The 19867-nt window shown below is 45.3% G+C and overlaps 1 protein-coding gene across 2 annotated transcripts; it reads right to left on the reverse strand.

The window, feature by feature from the left end:
- Positions 1-3137: 3137 nt before the first annotated feature.
- Positions 3138-8583, reverse strand: MRPS21 (mitochondrial ribosomal protein S21). 2 transcript variants are annotated; one of them, XM_079958586.1, is made up of 3 exons: positions 8496-8583; positions 6803-6964; positions 3138-3784 (listed from the first exon to the last, which is right to left on the reverse strand). In XM_079958586.1, exons 2-3 carry the CDS (start codon positions 6883-6885, stop codon positions 3604-3606), a joined length of 264 nt encoding a protein of 87 aa, XP_079814712.1. In that variant the 5' UTR covers positions 6886-6964; positions 8496-8583; the 3' UTR covers positions 3138-3603. The 2 variants fall into 2 exon arrangements, with proteins under 2 accessions (XP_079814712.1, XP_079814713.1); XM_079958587.1 differs by lacking the exon at positions 8496-8583 and adding an exon at positions 7361-7549.
- Positions 8584-19867: the final 11284 nt, after the last annotated feature.

Consider the following 19867-nt stretch of genomic DNA (forward strand, 5'->3'; position numbering starts at 1 on the left):
GGACTTCCGGGTGGCCCGCCTCCGACGCCATTTTGTCTCTGCTGGCGGCGGGGGCTGCCCGTTGGTAACCATGGCGACGGCTAAGCCCTCAACCGCCCATCCCTCCCCGCTGATTTCTCTCGCTGTGTGATACCAAAAACCGAAACAAAACAAAAAAGCCATTATAAAACCCGGAGGCGTTTAAAATTACAAAACACGTTATAAACCAATAAGGCGGCTGCGTGTTTAAAACAGCCCTGCGGTGCTGTAGGCCGCCGCCAACCCTGTGTGTTTTGCATAGCGAATTGCGCACAACAGCCCTGCCGTGTAGGCCGCTGATCCTGAATTGCAAGCCATGCTGGATGAGTGCTTTAGGAGGAAGGGTGGGATATATATTGAATAATTTTGGACTCACAGCTGTCCATGGAGGCACAGGTCAAATCTGTGTCCAGGGCAGCTGTTTACCAGCTCCATCTGGTACGCAGGATGAGACCCTATCTGCCCGTGGACTGTCTCGCCAGAGTGGTGCATGCTCTGGTTATCTCCCGCTTGGACTACTGCAATGCGCTCTACGTGGGGCTACCTTTGAAGGTGACCCGGAAACTACAACTAATCCAGAATGCGGCAGCTAGACTGGTGACTGGGAGCGGCTGCCGAGACCATATAACACCGGTCTTGAAAGACCTACACTGGCTCCCAGTATGTTTCCGAGCACAATTCAAAGTGCTGGTGCTGACCTTTAAAGCCCTAAATGGCCTCGGTCCAGTATATCTGAAGGAGCGTCTCCTCCCCCATCGTTCTGCCCGGACACTGAGGTCCAGCTCCGAGGGCCTTCTGGCAGTTCCCTCACTGCGAGAGGCCAAGTTACAGGGAACCAGGCAGAGGGCCTTCTCGGTAGTGGCGCCCACCCTGTGGAATGCCCTCCCATCAGATGTCAAAGCGATAAACAACTACCTGACATTCAGAAGACATCTGAAGGCAGCCCTGTTCAGGGAAGTTTTTAATATGTGACATTTTAGTGTATTTTTTATCTTTCTTGGAAGCCGCCCAGAGTGGCTGGGGAAACCCAGCCAGATGGGCGGGGTACAAATAATAAATTATTATTATTATTATTATTATTATTATTATTATAAATAAAATGACAACAATGGATTGCCTTGATTGATCCTATATTGTAAATGGGGGCTTACGACAGCCCCGTCGTGGAATCGCACGCGACGCAAGCCCTGCAGTGTAGGCCAAAAAAAACATTGTCGAGATGGCAGTGGACTCCACTTGCCCAGATTTGGCAAAGGTTGCTGTGATTTATGCTGCCTGGGACGCTGCTTCACACCCAGTGGGATTGCTAATGATATCAATAATATTTTTTATTATTTGTATGCCGCCCATCTGACTGGGCAGCTCCCAGCAGAATAGTAAAGCAGCAAACATTAAAAACTTCCCTAAACAGGGCTGCCATCTGATGTCTTCGGAAAGTCAGGTACAGTGGTACCTCGGGTTACATACGCTTCAGGTTACATACGCTTCAGGTTACAGACTCCGCTAACCCAGAAATAGTACCGTGGGTTAAGAACTTTGCTTCAGGATGAGAACAGAAATTGCGCGTCGGCACGGCATCAGCAGGAGGCCCCATTAATTAAAGTGCTGCTTCAGGTTAAGAACAGTTTCAGGTTAAGAATGGACCTCCAGAACAAATTAAGTACGTAACCAGAGGTACCACTTGTAGTCGCTGCCACCATTCAGGCATTCTGGAGTCAAATATATAGCACCACCTCTACAATCACATCCCAGGTGCTCTCTCCGGATCCAGCCCTGGCGCTCCTCTCCCCTAGAGTGCGGCATTAACCTATCCATTTTGCATCGATCTTTTTGTGCTTCTCAGTGCAGTAGGGTGGCTTCCCATTAAAAGTCCAACTCACTCACTCCACAGGAGGAATGGCTAGGGAAGGGAAGGGAAGGGGACATTTGACACACCAAAATAGTGTTTATAATGGTTTGTCTAAAATAGAACATGGCAGAAGATGTTATGTTAAACCAGATGCACAGCCCACTAGTTCCCCATTTTGTGGATAAACATGTGGAGGCTTTATTGATAACTAAATTAACTCTTTCTTCTCTTTATATACAATTGCTGTTTCAAGCTGCATTGCACACTCCTTTGTTCCACAGTTTCCTCCTCCCTTTCTTCTGTATTCTTGTTTGCACCATTATTTTTACTGCATTCTGTATTTGCTTGTCTATATCCCTTCTATTATGAAAAATGACCAAAAAAATAGTTTTCTTTTTCTTTTTTTAAAAGTAGGCCACTGAACATTTCACAAGCAACTCATAGTTCAGTGGAAAACAACCTGTTCTGCATGCAGAGGATGCCAGGTTCACTTCTCAGCATCTCCAGGTAGGGCTAGGAAAAAGACTCTTGTCTGAAACCTCCAAGAGTTGCTTCCAGAGCACACAATCTTCTGCTATCTAGATCAAAGCTCTGATTCTGCATAAGGCTGTGTGTGTGTGTGTGTCTGCCGCATGGGGGGTGGGGGAGGTAAACAGACCATGACTTGCAAAAACCCTATAATGTAGTCCTGTATCAGAGGTGGGCCCAGGCCAAGAATGGCTAACAACTACTCTGCAGAATAGGCTACTGTAATTATCCAGGAAGTGGCTATAAAGGGACAGTTTAAAGCAACCTTGGAGTGTAGCCTACTTTTGCTAAGCGCTGTTATGCAACAACACCTTTGTGCAATAAATCAGGGGTGTTGAACAGCGTGGTGCAAGTTATACACTTGCTCCCTGCCCCCAAACCCAGTCCCTTGTAGACAGTATTACGCTAGATGGACCAAGAGTCTGGCTCAGCAGAAGGAAACTTCCTCTGTTCCACTTCCAACAACGGGGAAACCCAGGTAGATGGGCGGGGTATAAATATTAATATTATTAGTATTATTATTACTACTACAACAACAACATCCTCGCTTGCTGTACATCTTTCCTTTACATTTTCTCCACTTTACCACGTTGAGTATTTCTTACTTAAGCCCTTATCCAGACAAGAGCACCTCAAAATTGCTTTAAAAACTGATTGTTTTATTGGCCTCTGAAACAGAAGTCCATTAAAATGGCCGGAAGCTGGACATAAGCCAAGTCAATAAGCAAAGCTACAATAAGAGTGTCTGTCAACTGTCGAGGGAGAACCCTCTTTTTATTTTTTTAAATGTTTGCCCAAGAAAGCAAACATACCAGCATGCAGAACTGTATGCAACCAAGTCTCTGCCTCGTGTATTAGTTCCCCCAGCAAAGGGCCGATCCTCCCCATAATTCTGAAGCATTCAACAACCCAAGTCAACACCTCCAAGCAAAACTGCTTCTGCTTGGGATGGACTGCCCAGCGACTTTTGCTTAACACACAAGATATCAAACAGTAACACACTAGTGAAGTTTGTTGCTGACAAACAATATAGAACGTTGTTGCTGTTTTTTAAAAAAGATAACATAAAAATATTTTCAAACCGAAAAAATGGAGAGTCAGTCTTTCAGAGATCCCACTGAAGTGGATGGGGGTGTTAGCTTTGCTCAGAAAAGTGATAAACAGCTCATCTCGGTTTTGCAGCAGTTACTTGGATGTGCCTTCCAAGCTCAGCAACCGAGCCACGGGTCTGAGCGGTTCTTCCGCATGAGGAAGCTAATCTTTCGAGCCATTTCCGTGTTATAGATCCTCCGGCACGTCTCGTACGCCTCCCGCTGCCTCTTGCGGCAGGGCTTCTCATAATACCGTTGGCGCTTGCTCCTGTCAATGATCCCGTCCATAGTTAGGACCCTGAGCAGAGAACAAAATGAAGAACAGGGTCAAATTCTTGTCAGATGAGGCCAGAATCAGGATAGCAACCCACCATCTTCCTCTGTGCCAAATACAGAAAAGCTGATAGCTGCCAGCTGGATCCAACTCCCACTCTAAAAATACAGAACTAAAATAACCACCTCCTCCTCCTTTTCTTTTTTTATGCTGAAGCACTTTAGAGGAAATGCCATAAAAACACAATGATCGTGCTGAAGACACACCTTTTCACCCCAGCCTTTGACACTTGAAATATGTATTTTCAGGACCCACCCTATTTCCGTGACTGTAATTTGTTTGAACAGCCTGTAGTGTTGAATTTTAAACTGTTGGATCCCACTCACCCTGGGACCTGATGGTGAAGGGCGGGTGATCAACTGAATCTTTAATCATCATCATCATCATGACTTGCAAAATATCTAGGCCACCAAAAATTCTCCAATATCAATTAGGGCTATCATAATTTTGCCAAAAGGACATCTTATTGGGGCAAGAGTCCCCCCCCCCCCGCCCAGTCCTGGTTCCAAACCTGAGAGTCAGGCAAGGCGATCTAGGGACTCGCAGGAAGGCTCTAAAATAAAATAAAAACAGCCCCCACCCAAAAAAGCTGGAGACCCAATGCATTGCAATAGGCTGGTGGGTGGGAAGGAGAATTAGGAGATGAGACAGCAATTATGGAAAGCCATATACAGTACTGAAGACCTTTGTAGCTAACCGATCCTGAGAGGTTGACAAATGGAAGCTGGATAGTGGCTCAGAGAGAGCCCTCCAGATTCGAATCTCACTTAGCCATTGAGTCACAAAATCAGCTCTCTCTGCTTTGCAGGATGAGGATAATATCAGCCTATCTTACAGGGCTATAAGGTAGCTGAGACAAAGAGATTTGCCAATCATTGTAAGGACCCATGAGACCCCAAAAACTATTCAATGGCAACTCTCCCAGGCATGAATTGTAAGATGAAATCTACAATTTATTTCTGCGCGACAGAAGCAGCAGCCCAGATAGCTTTAAAAACAAAACAAAACAAAACAAAAAATATAAATGCCAATTTTCTCTTTATGAGAGTTTAAAAACAATTCTGGCTTGATCTGCCTTGTTTTGCATTCACATGGCCTGGGAGTGCCAGCCTGTCAGGGTTGGATGAAAAATAATCCTGAATGAGCTCCAAGCTCCGCCCACCAGCACCCGGCACCCAACGAGAGGGAGCTCAGTGGCCCCCTCCACCCAGCGGGCCAGCCAATCCCGAGGCCAGAGGTTTCTCAGAATGGGCTTATGCAACCTCGTGCACATCCTTGCTCCTAGTCTCATGGGCAGGGACTGTGAGGGAAGACACATGTTTGGCTAGCTGGCGACACAGGCATCTGAAGGGAACATGCAGAGGGCGCAGCAAAAAAGCTACACACACACACAGAGCAACTGTACTTCTAGCTATTTTTAAACCCTTGAGTGGAAGCCTGAGAAAAATGCAGAGAGAGGCAGGCGTGCTATTGGAGGGGAAATCGCTTCCCCCACAACCAGGAAGCAATTTGCTCTGACCATGCAATTATCCCCGCTCTCTGAGGAAAGCTCCTTGATGCATCGCAGGTATCAGGGAGGTCAGGAACGATTGTTTTCTCAGCCTGCCAAGACGCTGCCGTGTCTGGAGTCCTTGCAACTTTCTGCCTTCTCCTTCCTGGCCCCACAATGCCATCCAAATTTCCAGCAGAATGTGGTGGGCACCCATCCCCAAGCAATTTGGATGTAAAGGCCTTTAGGTTTTATAGCCTATGCAATTCTGTCCATTGAACAATTTTGTTTTAGCAGCCAGCACATATATAATAACACAGGTATCTTCAACCTTTGGAGCTCAGGGTCCACTTTTAACCCAAACATGCATTTGGGGACATGTTTCTTAATCTTTTACTAAATATTTGCATGGGTCAGGCCACAACGCAGTTGCAGGTCCACCAGTTGAAGACAGGTGTTGCAAAACATTCCTGCAGCCTCAAGCATCTAGTCTTTAGTCCTTACCGAGCCCTCGCATTCTCTCCCTGTCTCACTCAACCCTCCTTGCATTTGCACGCAATCTAAGAACAGAGGAAGCTGCCTTATGCAGTAAATATCTCTCAAAGACAGGTAATATTTCATGGGAACAGGGCATAGCCCATCTCCCCATCACAGACCCACAGCTGGTATCAGACACTAACCAAGAACAAAAATGCTTTTGGGTTACCATGCCATGGGCACCCATTTTTGCTGAATGGTCACCCACACTCCACATTATAAGCCGACATTGCAAGATACACACACACCAATAAAGTTCTGCAACCAAGTTAAGTACCACTTGAATCCTGTAAAGGCACACTTTGCAACTCAAAAGCCTAAACACTCATATAGCAGCAGGCACTGAGCCCATCATTTTAAAAGTTCCATTTACGATATCCAGCCAGCAGAGGGCATGACGGCCACATGTTGACTAAAGCTTGCTTACAAGACAGCATTACAAGTCACGACTCTCCCTTTCTCCTGACAAAGGTTGCATAAAACCACCTAACTTGACAACACAAGTCGCCTACGTGCTTTTGCCCTAGCAGTCACACATGGCTGCTCAAAATACAACCAGGAAATAAAAGCAAAAGCTACTCATTCAGCTCATAGAAACATTGTGAAAATGACCCATGGATGGTTAAGTCCAGTCGAATCTGACTTTGGAGTGTGGTGCTCATCTCACTTTCAGGCTGAGGGAGCTGGCGTTTGTCCGCAGACAGTTTTCCGGGTCATGTGGCCAGCATGACTAAACCGCTTCTGGTGCAAAAGAATACTGTGATGAGTGCCAAAGTGCATAGAAACGCCATTTACCTTCCCAAAACAGTGGTACCTATTCATCTACTCGCTCTGGTATGCTTTCAAGCTACTAGGTTGCAGGAGCTGGAGCAAAACAATGGGAGCTCACCCCATAGCATGGATTCAAAACATTGCAGCCAGTCATGGGGCACAGCAAGTCCAAAGGATGTCTTTACCTGTTGAGGACTCGATAGGCAGCCTCCACATTGCCATTGGGCACCATCACTGTCCGAGCGACGAATTTCAAGTGATTGGCCATCTTAGGTGTAGCTGTTTCTAACTCCAGGAACTGGAGGCCGTCGGCTTCTGGCCCAAATAAGAGAGTCTCCAAAAGATACCTTTAAAAAATAATAATAAAAGGACACCTCACAGCTAAACATAAAGAAAATATATTGGGGGACTACTGTTAGTGCTAGATGCACAAGGAAGTCCTGGTTCAAATCTCTCTGACCCCATCTGCAATATACATTTAAAGTTTTCATACCGCTTTTTTTTACAGGCATTGCTCCCCCCAAAGAATCCTGGGAACTGGACTTTGTAGTGAGCGCTGAGAGTTGTTAGGAGACCACCACCATCCAGGTGTCTCTCTGCCTTCGGTCCCCCTTTTGTATTGTTTTTAAGCCTTCTTACAAATCTGGGGTTTCTTTGTATTGTTTTAAAAACTATTATAGCTGTTTTAATGACTACGAATTGCTTCAAGGCATACACGTAAAAGGCAGTTCATGAATTCATACCTAAAACAATAATAATTCTAAGTGTCTTCTGTGGGTACACAGGCCTTTGGCTTTTTATTATCGGCTGCCTCCTTCAGTGGGTGGTATTTTTTAGTCCTGCCTTTAGAAAAATAAGAATGAATTTTCTCTGTTTTTATGCTGGTGTTAAATGCCTATGTTATTTATTTATTTATTGCTGTAAGTCACTTTGAGATACTTAAAAAAGAAAAAAGGCAATACATGTGATAAACAACAAAATTCAGTAAATTATAATAATAATAATAAATGTAGCAAAGTAATCATTTCTCATTTGGCTGTCCAGTTGGCAGATGTCAAAGTAGATCCATGCAGAGTGCTGAAACTCCAGTCACTGTTTCTTAAAAAAGAAAATACTGTCTTTCTCTGCTATTTTCTCAGTTCATGGCCCAATTCTGAAATTGTGAAAATTGGGATTTTATCCAATGCTAATTCCTACTCAGAGCAAACTCACTGAAGTTAAGCGACATGACTAACTTAGGTCCATTGATTCCAACAGGTCTACTCATCTAAACAGATTTACCTGACTATAATAAGCAACATAAAATTATGTACGAAGGGGAGGATAATAAAGGAAGGCCCTTCTCACACACACCCCAATTTGGAGGAAACTGCGGAGGGATCTCCCCCTTTTTGGGGTGACCTCGGGCCGCTCACTCATCTCTCAACCTAATCTACCTCACAGGGTCGCTGTGACAAGGTAAAACGGGCAAAAGGGTTGTGAATTTTCCCACCTCGACCTCCCTCGGAGGACAAGGTGGGGCATGAAATAAATTTCATTTCAACAAATGAAATAAAACGGGGGGCGCCCCCAACTTCTCCCGTCAACTGCAAATAACAAAAACTAAGGGCAGCCCCCCTTCCCCCCTCAATGGGGAAGGTTAACCCCACCCCCACCCCCAAAAAAATAATAATTTCCACGACGACAGGGAGAGGAACGCTATGCTCCGAAGGAACCGCCACATTATTCTTTTTCCGTCCGCCTCCCGCGCTTCCTCCCCGGGCAGCAGTTCCTAATAGAGGCCGGGGATGCGCGCGGCCTACGGCGGACCCGAAGGGAAGCGGGACAAAGAGGCGCTTCCTCGCGCCCCCCCCCCCCCCCACCAAGGACTACACTCACCCGCTGCTGGCTCAGCCGGTGCCCCCCGCGAACCGGAAGCGGAAACGCGTCTTCCTTCCCCCTTCTCGCTTCTCCAGCCTGCGGCCTAGTCTTGGTAACCATGGCAACGGGGAAGGCCTGCGGGGAGAGGAGGAGGCCAAACTCCTGCGCCAAAGTTATCCTCTGCCGTATCACCCAATAGGGACGGCCTCCTTACTGCTATTTTCGGTTTTTCCCCGATCAATCAATAATAGTAGTAGTAGTAGTAGTAGTAATAATAATAATAATAATAATAATAATAATAATAATAATGAGGCATCTAATCATAAGCCTGCATTTTTATTAAAGCTTATATGTTTAATCAGGGCCTGTATCTTAAAAGACCAGTCTTAGAAGACCAGTTGCCTAAAAACCTTGACAAGATATTTTTACTCCTAGACAAGGGGCCCCCCTGATTTATAGCAGAAAACAATTCTCAAAGTCGTAAAAAGGGAATTACAGGCTGACAGGCAAGGTTACACTGACCCTACAAATTAAGGGTGGATAAATAGTAAAATGAGCCATATCTTCTTCCTAAGGTTAAGAAGGTCAAGAGCAGTGAAAAAGCATCTAGCTGGCAGAAACAGAACATTTTCTGGGAAGACTTTTCAAAAGCTGTTTGTTTCTTAAACTAAGATCCTTTTAAGATTTCTTTTCCTTTTAAAAGGTTGTTTATGTATTAAATATATTAGCTTAAATATAATTATGCAAAGGATTTAAGAAATGCTAGATTCTTATTTCATATAGTTGTAAGAGTTGTAACTATCCTGAAATTAAGTCAGGCACCAGCCCCCCCTTGCCAGACAGAAGACGCCAATCGAGCGCTCTTGATATATGGTTGTCAGGCCTTTTGTTTAGAAACCTTCAAATGAAGGAGATCTCTCAATGTTGATGTGAACTCAATCCTTGACATGCATAAGATAAAAATTCAAGATTAATTATCTGTTTTGGAAGGCAATAGGGCAAGGAGGGTAAGAGGTGAGCTGGTAATTAAGATTCCTTGTTGAGACACATGTAAGATATATTACTACTTATTTGTCATTTATAGATAGAAGAATATATAGCTTTTTGATTTCCATAAAAGGGCAAGAAGGAAATGGGTGTATCTTTTGTGATTGGTTCTAGCAAACAGCCAATAGGAATTTCAACCAGGCTGATTGGACAGAGGCAGCCACAGGAGGAGCAAGGGGGCTGGATTAAGGAAATATAAGTGCTGGCCAGAATGGCAGGAGGCCAGGCCAGAGCTTGGTAACCATATACCACTGTGCCTCATATTTATTTGTCTGACAAATAAATTACTATTTTAATTTCTCTATTGCTGCGTTGAATATTTCATTCCAGCTAAGCGTTAACCACAAGCAGGGTGCTACAATAATAATAATAGTTGTGGTGGTGGTTGTTTTGTTGTTGTTTTTTAAAAAAAATTATTGGTTTTCACAACATTATAAGCAAGCAAACACATAAGATAAACAAACATAAATCATAGCCTTATTGAAAATTACTTATTACATTGTTAAGTGACTTCCTCGCTTCCCCTTGGTTGAATTTCATTGCATGTCCTTTTAACGGTTTTCCAAATCACAGTTCGTATAATATATAACTTATTCACATTATAAAATTAAACATAGTAATTCAATAATAATAATAATAATAATAATAATAATTTATTATTTGTACCCCGCGCATCTGGCTGGGTTTCCCCAGCCACTCTGGGCGGCTTCCATAGAAACCAAAAATACAGTAAAATATCACACGTTAAAAACTTCCCTGAACAGGGCTGCCTTAAGATGTCTTCTGAATGTCAGGTAGTTGGTTATCTCTTTGACATCTGCTGGAAGGGTGTTCCACAGGGCGGGCGCCACTACCGAGAAGGCCCTCTGCCTGGTTCCCTGTAGCTTTGCTTCTCGCAATGAAGGAACCGCCAGAAGGCCCTCGGCGCTGGACCTCAGCGTCCGGGCAGAATGATGGGGGTGGAGACGCTCCTTCAGGTATACTGGGCCGAGGCCGTTTAGGGCTTTAAAGGTCAGCACCAACACTTTGAATTGTGCTCGGAAACGTACTGGGAGCCAATGTAGGTCTTTCAAGACCGGTGTTATGTGGTCTCGGCGGCCGCCCCCAGTCAACAGTCTGGCTGCCGCGTTCTGGATTAGTTGTAGTTTCCGAGTCACCTTCAAAGGTAGCCCCACGTAGAGCGCATTGCAGTAGTCCAAGCGGGAGATAACTAGAGCATGCACCACTCTGGCGAGACAGTCCGCGGGCAGGTAGGGTCTCAGCCTGCGTACCAGGTGGAGTTGGTAGACAGCTGCCCTGGATACAGAATTGACCTGCGCCTCCATGGACAGCTGTGAGTCCAAAATGACTCCCAGGCTGCACACCTGGTCCTTCAGGGGCACAGTTACCCTATTCAGGACCAGGGAGACCCCCACACCTGCCCACCCCCTGTCCCCCAAGAACAGTACTTCTGTCTTGTCAGGATTCAGCCTCAATCCATTAGCCGCCATCCATCCTCCAACCGCCTCCAGACACTCACTATGTTTTATAGCGTCAACAGTGTGACGCGGCAGCTAAAAAAGCCAATGCAATTCTGGGCTGCATCAATAGGAGTATAGCATCTAGATCAAGGGAAGTAATAGTGCCACTGTATTCTGCTCTGCTCAGACCTCACCTGGAGTACTGTGTCCAGTTCTGGGCACCACAGTTCAAGAAGGACACTGACAAACTGGAATGTGTCCAGAGGAGGGCAACCAAAATGGTCAAAGGCCTGGAAACGATGCCTTATGAAGAACGGCTAAGGGAGCTGGGCATGTTTAGCCTGGAGAAGAGGAGGTTAAGGGGTGATATGATAGCCATGTAAAAGGATGTCACATAGAGGAGGGAGAAAGGTTGTTTTCTGCTGCTCCAGAGAAGCGGACACGGAGCAATGGTTCCAAACTACAAGAAAGAAGATTCCACCTAAACATTAGGAAGAACTTCCTGACAGTAAGAGCTGTTCAACAGTGGAATTTGCTGCCAAGGAGTGTGGTGGAGTCTCCTTCTTTGGAGGTCTTTAAGCAGAGGCTTGACAACCATATGTCAGGAGTGCTCTGATGGTGTTTCCTGCTTGGCGGGGGGTTGGACTCGATGGCCCTTGTGGTCTCTTCCAACTCTATGATTCTATGATTCTATGCAATAAAATCCTGAGCCAATTAAGTATCTGCAAGCTGTTTTCAGTTAATTTAACTTAATATATTTAATCTAAGTAATCATTAAATTTAATCCACTCTTCCTGATACTCCTCCTCCTGGTCACGGACTCTTCCGGTTAGGGTTGGCTAGCTCCGGAAAAATCCATCCTCTTCATCTTGCCATTCTTGTTGTTGTTGTAATTATTTATTTATTCCTTCCTTCCTTCCCCCGCCCATCTGGCTGGGTTTCTCCAGCCACTCTGGGCGGTTTCCAGCAAAATATTAAAATACAAAAATTCATCAAATATTAAAAGCTTTACACTGTCTAAACATTTAGAAGGCCATATTGGAAATCACTATTCCTGCCCCTTCCTAAGAACATTGCATGATAAATAAAAGAGCCAACTGATACGGAAGGGGGGGCATGTCTTCTTCACCTTCTTCTTCGCTACAATATATCCATTTATTTCCAATTGTCAATGTCAAAAGGGACTAAAATCTATAAAATTCATAGAAACTCAACGTGCCAATTTGCTCAATTTCTCTAGGACTCCATGACACCTCCCCTGTCCTCCATAATCCCTCAAGCAAGGTGTCAAGACCCTAATCCTGTCAAATCACTCTGCCAAGCCTTTCCTCCGGGCAATGCCAGTACATGGACCATTGTCTTCTCATCACCGGTACTCAGGATGTGTTTATCTGCACATATCTCCAGCTCTGCATATTCCCCCCTCCCTCCTCCATGTTAATCCTGTGTAACCCAACCTCTTCTTAATGTATTCATGATGTAACTGGGATGTATTTTGCACTGTATTCTGGGACATGGAGGGAAGTTTCAAAAGTTCATGTCACCCCTTTCTCGCTGTTCAATCTCGCCTTGAACCTGTTGCGCAATAAACTTGGATCTTCTGCAGCTTGCTCCTGTCTCCGGCTGAGCTCATTTTCCTCCGCAGGGACCCGCGGACTTAGTCCGACGAGCTGGGTGGCAGAGCAGCCTCGCACCCAGATTTTACCATAACACAACAATGGCCCATGTTCAGAAAATGGGCCTTGGCACAAATATATAAAGCAATAGCATTGGGGGGGGGGGGGGAAGGAGGCAGAAAAACAACAACAACCCCATAGCAATTGTTATGTACTGAAGTTCTCACCCTGGGCCAGCAGAGGGATACTGTAGATAGTTATGCAAATGAAGGATCGAAAGTGACGTTCAGTGATTGGATAGTTTTATAAAGTTGCTACAGTTACGTTGTTCTGGAGCTCTATATAAGCAGGCTGACTGAGCCCTTCAGTTCAGTTCTGTTCTGGCCTCTGAATAAACAAGAGCTGTTTGAAGAATAGCTGTGTTGTCTGATATGTTCACCCACAACTTAACAATAAAATGACTAATAACTCTATGAATAAATGAATTAAGCTCGCTGCTGATTTATCAATAGTTTTCCCGCTGCAAGCTTCTTCTTTTTTTAAAAAAAGCCAATAGTCAATGCAAAACTATACATGAAAATAAAAGCATTGAACTATCCATAGCTTCTCAACTGCTAGGCAAATCTTTAATAACGTCGGTTAAAATCCACCAATCAATACAAAAAAACTGCTTAATACATGTATAATATGTAAAGCACAGGTTTAAGCATATATTATGCGTGCCTGACTGATTTTTTTATTGTTATGTATTGATGGGTTGATTGGAAATAAATAAATAAATAAATAAATAAATAAATAAATAAATAAATGCTTTCCTGGCAATTTAAAACTTTTTTTTTTTACAACAACAAAAATGTTTTTGCACACAGGACTGAGACAGCAGCAGTAAAAGCCAACTGACCCTTGGAACAGAACTTGTTGTTTAGTCGTTTAGTCGTGTCCGACTCTTTGTGACTCCATGGACCAGAGCACGCCAGGCACTCCTGTCTTCCACTGCCTCCCGCGGTTTGGTCAAACTCATGCTGGTAGCTTCGAGAACACTGTCCCACCATCTCGTTATTCATAACCAATCAGTTATTCCATTTTGATTGGTTCAGATAACAGAACTAGCACCATGCAAATTATTTTCTTCAGTCATTCAGGTATATTGGCATGCATGGATTGGCTATTGCTTTAGCAGCCAGGAGGGGGAGCTAGGACTTTACATTACCTAATTCTGGTGTTCATTGCATTCTGGTTAACCAAAGGCCAGAGAAATCAACCCATCCGTAAAGTATGTCCCATTTCAAGGTGGATGGAGGGAAAGGAGGGCAATATTTAAGTGGGTCAAGGTGTGATGACGAGAAAGGGGATTGTTAGTTTAAAAAATGTATTAAACACACAAAATACCTTATATAGATGACACAATACACAATATTTCTTCTTCTTCTTTTTCTTCTTACCTGACCTTCAACCTAAGCTCACAGGGCAGGTTAATATTGAAATTGCATAATATCAAAAACAGTTTCAAACAACTAAAATGTGCAAACATTAAAATATATATCCCAAGCATCAAAGGCCAGGGTAAAGAGGTGTGTATAAATTAATAAATTAATATAACAATACACTATTAAAAATAATAAATAATCTAAATTGCTATAACCAAGGACAACCCTCATGGTGCTTTATTACTGTGGTTGCTATGGTTTTACATTCTTTGCATGCTTCTAACTTGGTTTAAGTTGGGACGCAGGTGGCGCTGTGGGTTAAAGCCTCAGCGCCTAGGGCTTGCCGATCGAAAGGTTGGCGGTTCGAATCCCTGCGGCGGGGTGCGCTCCCGCTGCTCGGTCCCAGCGCCTGCCAACCTAGCAGTTCGAAAGCACCTCCGGGTGCAAGTAGATAAATAGGGACCGCTTACCAGCGGGAAGGTAAACGGCGTTTCCGTGTGCGGCTCTGGCTCGCCAGAGCAGCGATGTCACGCTGGCCACGTGACCCGGAAGTGTCTCCGGACAGCGCTGGCCCCTGGCCTCTTAAGTGAGATGGGCGCACAACCCCAGAGTCTGTCAAGACTGGCCCGTACGGGCAGGGGTACCTTTACCTTTAACTTGGTTTAAAGCTGCCTAGAAACTGGTCTGTATCAGGTGATTAACAAACTGAACAATAATAAATAATAAATAATAAATTTTATTTATATCCCGCCCTCCCCAGCCGAAGCTGGGCTCAGGGCGGCTAACAACAATCAAAATAATCCAACATTCTAAAAACATTCATAAAATTAATTAAAATCAAATTGATGGCAACCATTAAGCAAAATTCTGTGCCAATTGCCAGAGGAGGGGGTCAGGCTGCGCCCTGACCAAAGCCCTGGTGGAACAGCTCTGTCTTGCAGGCCCTGCGGAAAGATGTCAAGTCCTGCAGGGCCCTAGTCTCTTGTGACAGAGCATTCCACCAGATTGGGGCCACGGCCAAAAAAGCCCTGGCTCTGGTTGAGGCCAGCCTAACCTCTCTGTGGCCTGGGATCTTCAGGATATTTTTATTTGCAGACCGTAAATTTCTCTGTGGGACATACCAGGAGAGGCGGTCCCGTAGGTACGAGGGTCCTAGGCTGTATACGGCTTTAAAGGTTATAACCAGCACCTTAAACCTGATCCTGTACTCCACCGGGAGCCAGTGCAGCTGGTATAGTACCGGATGAATATGATCTCGCAGCGAAGACCCCGTAAGGAGTCTCGCCACGGCATTCTGCACCCGCTGGAGTTTCTGGGTCAGTCTCAAGGGCAGCCCCACGTAGAGCAAGTTACAATAATCCAGTCTGGAGGTGACCGTCGCATGGATCACAGTGGCTAGGTCAGGGCGAGAGAGATAAGGAGCCAACTGCTTAGCTTGGCGGAGATGAAAAAATGCCGCCTTTGTTATAGTTGTAATCTGCACCTCCATAGAGAGGGAGGTATCGAAGATTACACCCAAACTCTTAACGGACGATGCTGGCACTAATTGCACCCCCGCAAGAGATGGGAGTTGCCCCCTCAATCCCAAATGAATAACACAATGCTGGCTGCAATTGTTAAGCTTCAGTCTTCACGTAGTACTGTCTAAAATATGACACACTTAATTATCCTTCCAGTGCAGCAGCAGGAAGGCATCCAATTATGATGATGATGGTGATTTTAAATACTTTTGGAACCATGGACTCAGCTACATTAGTAAAGAAAAAGTGATTTGAATGTGCTATAAACATGCACCACCAGATGGCACCAGAGAGCAGCAAATTTTACAACACAATTTTCCATAGAGATTTTTTTCTTTTGTTCAAACAATCTAATTTCTTTCTAACTTATTTCTAGCGGATTTCCCCCCCTATGCACCCACCCCTGATGCATTTTATGGGTGATATGCACTAGGGCCCTCATGAGAGTACCCCAAATGGAAGAAATGTGTAGAAGTCTGTTGTCTGTAGGTGGAGCATCCCAGACCCTGAAATTTCAAGGCCCAAACTGGAGACCTAGGATGGAACCCTAGTGATGTCAAGGGAAACACCCACCCACCCACACACCCCGAGATGTCACAGGGACTGGCTTCACGGACAGGTTTATTAGGAGAGGGGAGCAGAGGAGGGGAAACCAAGAGTGTGGATGCTATAATTTGCACCCAACTCCTGCAGTGCCCACCTGGACATTCAAGCCTTCCATACAGTGGCGTAGCGTGGGGGGTGCAGGGGGGGCCAGCCGCACCGGGCGCAACATTTGGGGGGGGGTGCGCTCGCACTCGCAGCTCTCTGCCCCTACCTGGCTCGCTCACTCTCTCTCACTGCAGTGCTGGCTGTGCGAATCCGATCCGAGCTGCCGGGTCGCTGCCCACTGTGGAGGGGGAGGGTGCCAGGCGTGCGTTGCGGTGCGGAGCGGAGAGAGAGCGAGGGAGGGACTATCTCGGGGAGGGACAGTGCAGCGCTGAGCGCGGGAGAGAACCACACTCGACCAGCCCAGGCAACAGCATGAAGAAGCTGGCAGCGGCGGCAGGTTAGGGGTTAGGGGCGCAAATTACTTGCCTTGCCCCGGGTGCTGACAACCCACGCTACGCTGCTGCTTCCATATACCACCTGGAGACTTCAGGTCAGACCTGGAGGTCTGGTAGGGGCATAGGGGCATCTAGTTTGTCCCAGAGTGCCCCCATACCCCTAGGTAATACTAATACACCTGAGAGCCCCCCCCCAAAAAAAAGGCCTTGTAGGGACAGACTGCGTTTCACACGCCAATCTCTGGGTCATAAGCCTTCTGGCAGAAAATGGAATTAGTACAATCTCTGAGGATTCCTCTGACACGCAAACCCACAGCCCAGAGGGACGAAAGCCAATCCCCTACTAAGGCCTCCATGCATGCACTAATAGGTTCTGACAGAGGTGGGGGGCAGGGGTTGTATAGATCTGGCTGTGATCCCATGATTGACCCGAACCATGAGTGGAGGTGATTGGTACAAAGCGCATTTGATGAGAATCGGTTTATTTCCCCCCCTGAGACACACAGCACAAGCTGCCGGTCAGTTTTCTGGCGGAGGACTCTTTGGCCAAGGGGGGGGGCGGGTCATTGTCAGGAGAAGTTAGTGGTTCTTTTTCAAAACCACACACATGGAGCCCTGTGTCCGTACAAACACTTTACCCAACTTGCAAACCCTCTGAGTGTCCCTGTTTTCCCGGGACTGTCCCAGATTTACAGAAGCCGTCCCAGTTTTGATCCCAGAATACCCCGCTTTTCCTTAGTGCACCCCTCTTTTCATCAGAGAAATGTTGGAGGGTATGGAATCATGCGATCCCCAAACCAAGGAGATAAGTAACAATACAACCTTTAGAAGACATCTGAAGGCAACCCTGTACAGGGTAGTTTTTTTAAAAAAATGTTTAAAGTTTTATTATGTTTTTATATATGTTGGAAGCTGCCCAGAGTGGCTGGGGCAACCCAGTCAGATGGGTGGAGTATAAATAATAAATTATTATTACTATTGTTATTATGGAATACAGTGGTACCTCTGGTTACATACTTAATTCGTTCCGGAGGTCTGTTCTTAACCTGAAACTGTTCTTAACCTGAAGCACCACTCTAGCTAATGGGGCCTCCCGCTGCCGCCGCACGATTTCTGTTCTCATCTTGAAGCAAAGTTCTTCACCCGAGGTACTATTTCTGGGTTAGCAGAGTCTATAACCTGAAGCGTCTGTAACCTGAAGTGTATGTAACCCAAGGTACCACTGTAAAGGTAAAGGGTAAAGGGACCCCTGACCATTAGGTCCGGTTGTGAACGACTCTGGAGTTGCGGCGCTCATCTCACTTTATTGGCCGAGGGAGGTGGCATTCAGCTTCTGGGTCATGTGACCAGCATGACTAAGCCGCTTCTGGCAAACCAGAGCAGTGCACAGAAACGCCATTTACCTTCCTGCTGGAGCGATACCTATTTATCTACTTGCACTTTGATGTGCTTTCGAACTGCTAGGCTGGCAGGAGCTGGGACCGAGCAATGGGTGCTCACTCCGTCGCAGGAATTCGCACTGCCGGCCTTCTGATTGGCAAGCCCTAGGCTTTGTGGTTTAACCCACAGCGCCACCCGCGTCCCTCTATTATTATGGAATAGGATGTCCCTATTTTCATTGGAGAAATGTTGGAGGGTATGGCCTTGCAGTGCCGAGCTTGAAAATGCCACTGCATGCATATTAAGTTCTTAAACCATAAACTATGCAAACCGCCCTTTAGCCGCATCCTTAGAACCTGGCATCACCCAACAATTTGCTGATTTGGCTTGAGATTGGCAAGTCCGGTTTGGCCGCCTGCTTTTGACATGTGACAGTGATGTGTGCTTCTTGTTAGTCACTGCTTTCTGACAGTTACTGATGGTGTACTGCTGACTGTGTCAAATTTTCAAGGATCAGTGTGGGCTTTTTTGATGCTTGAACCCGTCTTCTGCAAGCCGAGTTGCACTGAATGGTCCAAAAATATGATAGCTACCGTATTTTTTCACTCTATAAGACGCACTTTTTTCTTCCTAAAAAGTAAGGGGAAATGTCTGTGCGTCTTATGGAGCGAATGCATGGTCCCTGGAGCCTCAGGATTTTTGCATTGGGTCACCCCCAAATTCACCATCAGATCACATAGCATGTCCATGGCTACAGCCTGCACCAAAAAAACCATGTACCCACTGTTTTGTGGGGCCGCAATGGCGCAAAAACGTGGTTACAAGGCGCGGATCCACATGGATTCTCAGGATTTTTGCATTGGGCTACCCCAAACTCACTGACAAATCACATGTCTGTGGCCACAGCATGAGCCACAAAAATCATACATCCACTGTTTCGTTCAGACTATTTTTTTTTCTTGTTTTCCTCCTCTAAAAACTAGGTGTGTATTATGGTCAGGTGCGTCTTATGGGGCAAAAAATACGGTATCCGAAGGGCTGTCTGTCCCATGGAAAACAGAGCCAGCTTGCTTTCTGCTGCTCTGGATGTTAAAGGCTCTGTACCAATGGGTTCGAATGATAGGAAAGGAGGTTCTGACTAAACATTAAGAAGAACTTTCTGGCAGTAACAGCTGTTCAACGGAAGGACAGACTCCATCATAAGGTGGTGGACTCGCCTTCCTTGGAGATCTTTAAGCAGAGGCTGATTGGCCCATCTCTCAGGGATTTGTTAGCTGTGCTTCCAAACATTGCAAGAAGTCTGGTTAGTTGATCTTTGGGGGTAAACGTCCAACCTAAAATTATCTGACTTAACCGCAGCATGCTTTCAGTATTATGAGTAACTTCCTAAGGAAATTGAAGTGTTCCCATTGGAATCATTGATGCACATTTGTCTCAAAATACTGACATGGAGCTTTTTTTGTTTTGTTTTTTTTTTTAATAGATATTTATTAGATTTTCCAATTTAGTACAAAAAACAAAAATACAAAAATACAAAAGTACACAATCAAAAAAGAAGAAACAAAACAAAACAAAACAGATATAGTTTCCAAAACTTATTTCTATTACCTTGTTTCTCGAACCTCCTCTCACTTCCCCCTTTTGTATTCCAGTTCAAATCTTAATTCAGCAAATCCTTATTTTAACTTATTTATAACTTATTTTAATATTACTCCACTTTTACTTTACAGCTGGTAACCACTTAATTTCTGTCCAACAACATTCTAACATTCATTAATTTTGCAATATTTCTGCAAATAATCTTTAAATTTCCTCCAATCTTCTTCCGCCGACTCTTTTCCCTGGTCTCGGATTCTGCCGGAGCTTTTTTTGTTTTAAACTGAAGTTTATGCAG

This window comes from Podarcis cretensis, assembly GCF_951804945.1.
Source record: "Podarcis cretensis genome assembly, chromosome: 16".
NCBI lineage: Eukaryota > Metazoa > Chordata > Lepidosauria > Squamata > Lacertidae > Podarcis > Podarcis cretensis.

What these genes read in the sequence shown, in the direction of transcription:
- MRPS21 (XM_079958586.1), bottom strand. Translation starts at nt 6,885, where the DNA reads ATGGCCAATCACTTGAAATTCGTCGCTCGGACAGTGATGGTGCCCAAT. An exon ending in GCCTATCGAGTCCTCAACAG is followed by an intron (nt 3,785 to 6,802) that starts GTAAAGACATCC and finishes TTCTCTGCTCAG; the next exon opens with GGTCCTAACTATGGACGGGA.